Below are 6,078 nucleotides of genomic sequence, written 5' to 3'. Positions count from 1 at the left end.
GTGTGTGTGTGTGTGTGTGTGTGTGTGTGTTTGTTGGTGTTTGTTGAGCAGGGAGGCAGATTGAAGTATGTAGCTGTGGGAGAGGAGAGCAGGTAAACTGTAATGAAGAAGGAGGAGTACTAAGTGTTGGGAGAACTCAAGGTTGATGTTGGATTGATGTCTAACGATTGAATGTATTATTGTGCAGGTGTTAAAGTCCAGTGTTGTCTCTCACTAGCCCAGTATGTATTGTGTTTACACCAGTTTCACTGAGACCAAAAACAAACTGATCAAACTGAGTTTACTAACTCTCCTCTCCTCCCTCTCCTCCCCACTCTCTCTCATATCCTCTCCTCTCTGCAGCTCTCATCCCGTTGAGCAACATAAGTAGCTGTCACCCAGCCTCCTCCCTCTCTCTCTTCTACTTCCCCCCATCCCTCTCTCCTTCAGTGAGGTCCTATTAAGCCACTCCCACTGACCCCTGACCCCTCGTTGCTATGGAGAGCCTGAGCGAGCTCCAGAACCCGCTCCTGGACAAGAACAGCAAGCACGTCGTCAACGGTTACGGGGGTGACTTCCCTAACAACCAGTACCAGGAGAATATCATCAACTACTTCGTAACCGGCGGCAACGGAGGAGGTGGAGGAGGAGGTAACACTAACAGCGGTGCGGTGGCCCACATGGGACACAATAACAGCAACGGCAAAATGAAAGCTCAACAACTCCTCGACGCCACCTCCCTCCATCTGGCCGTCGAGGCCTTCTACAGACCTAACTTCATCCTGTACAAGGAGGATGGGGGAGGCGGCGGCGTCAAGGCCAAGGATTATAAGAGCGAGTGCTGCGAGACTACCTTCACAGAGAAGAAAGAGAGGGAGAGGGAGGCGTCTGTAGCGGTGGAGACCCCCGGAAGCACAGAGGACCCTCAGGCCAAGCTGCTGGAGGACGGAGAAAACGTTAAGATACAGACTGTCTCCTACGAGGTGGAGGAGGAGGAGTATGTGGAGTATGAGGTAAGACCAGAGCTTTACTGTAGCTAATGTGACCATGATAGACAGTAGAGGAGTATGAGGTAAGACCAGAGCTTTACTGTAGCTAATCTGACCATGATAGACAGTAGAGGAGTATGAGGTAAGACCAGAGCTTTACTGTAGCTAATGTGACCATGATAGACAGTAGAGGAGTATGAGGTAAGACCAGAGCTTTACTGTAGCTAATGTGACCATGATAGACAGTAGAGGAGTATGAGGTAAGACCAGAGCTTTACTGTAGCTAATGTGACCATGATAAGACAGTAGAGGAGTATGAGGTAAGACCAGATCTTTACTGTAGCTAATGTGACCATGATAGACAGTAGAGGAGTATGAGGTAAGACCAGAGCTTTACTGTAGCTAATGTGACCATGATAGACAGTAGAGGAGTATGAGGTAAGACCAGATCCATACTGTAGCTAATGTGACCATGATAGACAATAGTGGAGTATGAGGTAAGACCAGAGCTATACTGTAGACAGTAGGTAGGGTATGTGGAGTATAAGGTAAGGATAAAGAAATACCTGCACACTGGTGTATCCTCCTGTAGTTTATTGCAACACATACACTACCAGTCAAAGGTTTGGACACACCTACACATTCAAGGGTTTTTCTTTATTTGTTCTATTTTATTTCTATTGTAGAATAATAGTGAAGACATCAAAACTATGAAATAACACATATGGAATCATGTAGTAACCAAAAAAGTGTTAAACAAATCAAAATATATTTTATATTTGAGATTCTTCAAATAGGCACCCTTTGCCTTGATGACAGCTTTGCGCACTCTTGGCATTCTCTCAACCAGCTTCATGGAATGCATTTCAATTAACAGGTGTGCCTTCTTAAAAGTTAATTTGTGGAATTTCTTTCCCTCTTAATGCGTTTGAGCCAATCAGTTGTGTTGTGACAAGGTAGGGGGGTATACAGAAGATAGCCCTATTTGGTAAAAGACCAAGTCCATATTATGGCAAGAACAGCTCAAAAAAGCAAAGAGGAATGACAGTCTATCATTACTTTAAGACTTGAATCTCAGTCAATACGGACAAATTCAAGAACTTTGAACGTTTCTTCAAGTGCTGTCGCAAAAACCATCAAGCGCTATGATGAAACTGGCTCTCATAAGGACCGCCACAGGAATGGAAGACCCAGAGATACCTCTGCTGCAGAGGATAAGTTCATTAGTGTTACCAGCCTCAGAAATTGCAGCCCAAATAAATGCTTCACAGAGTTCAAGTCACAGACACATCTCAACATCAACTGTTCAGAGGGGACTCTGTGTGGACTAAAGGACACCAATAAGAAGAAGAGACCTGCTTGGGCCAAGAAACATGAGCAATGGACATTAGACCGGTGAAAATGTGTCCTTTGGTCTGGAGTCCAAATTTTACATTTTTGGTTCCAACCGCCATCTCTTTGTGAGACGCGGTGTGGGTGAACGGATGATCTCTGCATGTGTAGTTCCCATCGTGAAGCATGGAGGAGGAGGTGTGATGGTGTGGGAGTGCTTTGCTGGTGACACTGTCTGTGATTTATTTAGAATTCAAGGCACACTTAACCAGTGATACACCATCTCATCTGGTTTGGCCTCAGTAGGACTATCATTTGTTTTTCAACAGGACAATGACCCAACACACCTCCAGGCTGTGTAAGGGCTATTTTACCAAGAAGCAGAGGGATGGAGTGCTGCATCAGATGACCTGGCCTCCACAATCCCCCGACCTCAACCCAATTGAGATGGTTTGGGATGAGTCAGACCGCAGAGTGAAGGAAAAGCAGCCAACAAGTGCTCAACATATGTGGGAACTCCTTCAAGACAGTTGGAAAAGCATTCCAGGTGAAACTGGTTGAGAGAATGCCAAGAGTGTGCAAAGCTGTCATCAAGGCAAAGGGTGGCTATTTGAAAAATTTCAAATATAAAATATATTTTAAATTGTTTAACACTTTTTTGGTTACTACATGATTCCATATGTGTTATTTCATAGTTTTGATCTCTTCACTATTATTCTACAATGCAGAAAATAGTCAAAATAAAGAAAAACCATTGAATGAGTAGGTGTGTCCAAACTTTTGATTGGTCATGTATTTCTTCCTTCTAAAAGACATTTGTTTGTCCCTTGCACCTGGACTATTGTTGGATGTACTCACTGTGGCTCTGGCAGTGGCTGGGCGAACCAGTGGGATTGGTTAAGGTTGGGCGATAGTGCAGAGCACTGGGCAGTATTCCAGGGAAGAGGGACTCTCTCTCTCTCTCTCTCTCTCTCTCTCTCTCTCTCTCGCTCTCTCTCTCTCTCTCTCTCTCTCTCTCTCTCTCTCTCTCTCTCTCTCTCTCTCTCTCTCTCTCTCTCTCTCTCTCTCTCTCTCTCTCTCTCTCTCTCTCTCTCTCTCTCTCTCACTCACTCACTCACTCACTCACTCACTCACTCTCTCTCTCTCTCTCTCTCTCACGCTGACTGACTGGCTCTCTCTCTCTCTCTCTCTCTGACTGACTGACTGACTCTCTCTCTCTCTCTCTCTTAACTCAGAAAGCATTAATAATAGAAGGTGTAGCAAAACATTGTGTCTTATAACAAGCTGCTTTCCAGCATCTTCTTCCAAGTAGTGGACGAATGATATTACAGCTACCGGGCGCTTGACCAATGATATTGCAGCCATACTCCACGTTTAGACTGGGGTTCTCACCACTCTGCTCTCTACCTATGCTGTGTACAGTGAAGGAAAAAAGTATTTGATCCCCTAATGATTTTGTACGTTTGCCCACTGACAAAGACATGATCAGTCTATAATTTTAATGGTAGGTTTATTTGAACAGTGAGAGACAGAATAACAACAAAGAAATCCAGAAAAATGCATGTCAAAAATTTTATAAATTGATTTGCATTTTAATGAGGGAAATAAGTATTTGATCCCCTCTCAATCAGAAAGATTTCTGGCTCCCAGGTGTCTTTTATACAGGTATCGGGCTGAGATTAGGAGCACACTCTTAAAGGGAGTGCTCCTAATCTCAGTTTGTTACCTGTATAAAAGACACCTGTCCACAGAAGCAATCAATCAATCAGATTCCAAACTCTCCACCATGGCCAAGACCAAAGAGCTCTCCAAGGATGTCAGGGACAAGATTGTAGACCTACACAAGGCTGGAATGGGCTACAAGACCATCGCCAAGCAGCTTGGTGAGAAGGTGACAACAGTTGGTGCGATTATTCGCAAATGGAAGAAACACAAAATAACTATCAATCTCCCTCGGCCTGGGGCTCCATGCAAGATCTCACCTCGTGGAGTTGCAATGATCATGAGAACGGTAAGGAATCAGCCCAGAACTACACGGGAGGATCTTGTCAATGATCTCAAGGCAGCTGGGACCATTGTCACCAAGAAAACAATTGGTAACACACTACGCCGTGAAGGACTGAAATCCTGCAGCGCCCGCAAGGTCCCCCTGCTCAAGAAAGCACATATACAGGCCCGTCTGAAGTTTGCCAATGAACATCTGAAATGATTCAGAGGAGAACTCTGTGAAAGTGTTGTGGTCAGATGAGACCAAAATCGAGCTCTTTGGCATCAACTCAACTCGCCGTGTTTGGAGGAGGAGGAATGCTGCCTATGTGCTTAGGGTCGTTGTCCTGTTGGAAGGTGAACCTTCGCCCCGGTCTGAGGTCCTGATCGCTCTGGAGCAGGTTTTCATCAAGGATCTCTCTGTACTTTGCTCCGTTCATCTTTTCCTCGATCCTAACTAGTCTCCCAGTCCCTGACACCAAAAAATGCAATCTTGGTTTCATCAGACCAGAGAATCTTGTTTCTCGTGGTTTGAGAGTCTTTAGGTGCCTTTTGGCAAACTCCAAGCGGGTTGTCATGTGCCTTTTACTGAGGAGTGGCTTCTGTCTGGTAAATTTACTATAAAGGCCTGATTGGTGGAGTGCTGCAGAGATGGTTGTCCTTCTGGAAAGTTCTCCCATCTCCACAGAGGAACTCTAGAGCTCTGTCAGAGTGACCATCGGTTCAGTTTGGCCGGGCGACTTCTTCTATTTAAGAATGATGGAGGCCACTGTTTTCTTGGAGACCCTCAATGCTCCAGATTTTTTTTGGTACCCTTCCCCAGATTTGTGCCTCAACACAGTCCTGTCTCTGAGCTCTACGGACAATTCCTTCGACCTCATGTCTTGGTTTTTGCTCTTACATGCACTGTCAACTGTGGGACCTATATAGACAGGTGTGTGCTTTTCCAAATCATGTCCAATCTATTGAATTTACCACAGGTGGACTCCAATCAAGTTGTAGAAACATCTCAAGGATGATCAATGGAAACAGGATGCACCTGAGCTCAATTTGAGTCTTTTTCTTTGTCATTATGTGGTATTGTGTGTAGATTGCTGAGGAAATTGTTTTATTTAATCCATTTTAGAATAAGGCTGTAATGTAAAAAATGGAAAAAGTCAAGGGGTCTGAATACTTTCCGAAGGCACTGTAGGTAGGTTGTTGAATTTGTCATTATGTCTGTCACAGATTCAATCCATACATTACCATTGATGTTCTCAGTTCTTACCCGCCCTATGTAGATCAACGTCCGGCTCAAGTCACCCATGATTGTCCAGTCTTGTAGTCCTGACATCCTCTACTCTATTTCACAGGGATTTTAGTGGGATGGACAAACAATAATGGATGGATAAAACTGGGGTCAGTTTTGGATCTAATTTGCAGTTTTTTGAGAGAGAATAATATTTTTCTCAGTTTTCTGGGCTTGTGATTCAAATGTAACAAATAACTATATTTGTATTAAAGAACTGTACAAGAGATACATTTGTGACATCATCAATATTAATATTATTTTTCTAACTGGCACAGTCATAGGATGCCACCTTTCTAACAAGTCAGTTCGTCAAATGAATGCCCTGCTAGAGCTGCCCCGGTCAAATGTAAGTGCTGTTACTGTGAAGTGGAAATGTCTAGGAGCAACAACAGCTCAGCCGCGAAGTGGTAGGCCACACAAGCTCCTACTACTACACTGGCTCTGATGCTCGTCGGATGTGGCAGGGCTTGCAAACTATCATGGATTACAAAGGGAAACCCA

The 6,078-nt window shown here is 44.4% G+C and overlaps 1 protein-coding gene across 1 annotated transcript in view; it reads left to right on the top strand.

Annotated features, from left to right (window-relative positions):
- Positions 1–476: 476 nt before the first annotated feature.
- The window catches only part of LOC311122999 (uncharacterized protein), a gene marked incomplete at both ends in the record, with an annotated part of 75,131 nt that continues 69,529 nt past the window's right edge, over positions 477–6,078 (top strand). Inside the window, one exon of the mRNA XM_084197297.1 lies at positions 477–992. Within this exon, the coding sequence (XP_084053423.1) occupies positions 477–992 (516 nt within the window). The remainder of the gene's footprint in view (positions 993–6,078) is intronic.

Source organism: Coregonus lavaretus (genome assembly GCF_964263955.1).
Source record: "Coregonus lavaretus genome assembly, contig: HAP1_SCAFFOLD_700, whole genome shotgun sequence".
NCBI classification, from domain to species: domain Eukaryota; kingdom Metazoa; phylum Chordata; class Actinopteri; order Salmoniformes; family Salmonidae; genus Coregonus; species Coregonus lavaretus.
Note: the sequence above shows the minus strand (reverse complement) of the source record. Positions and strands in the feature narration are given on the sequence as shown.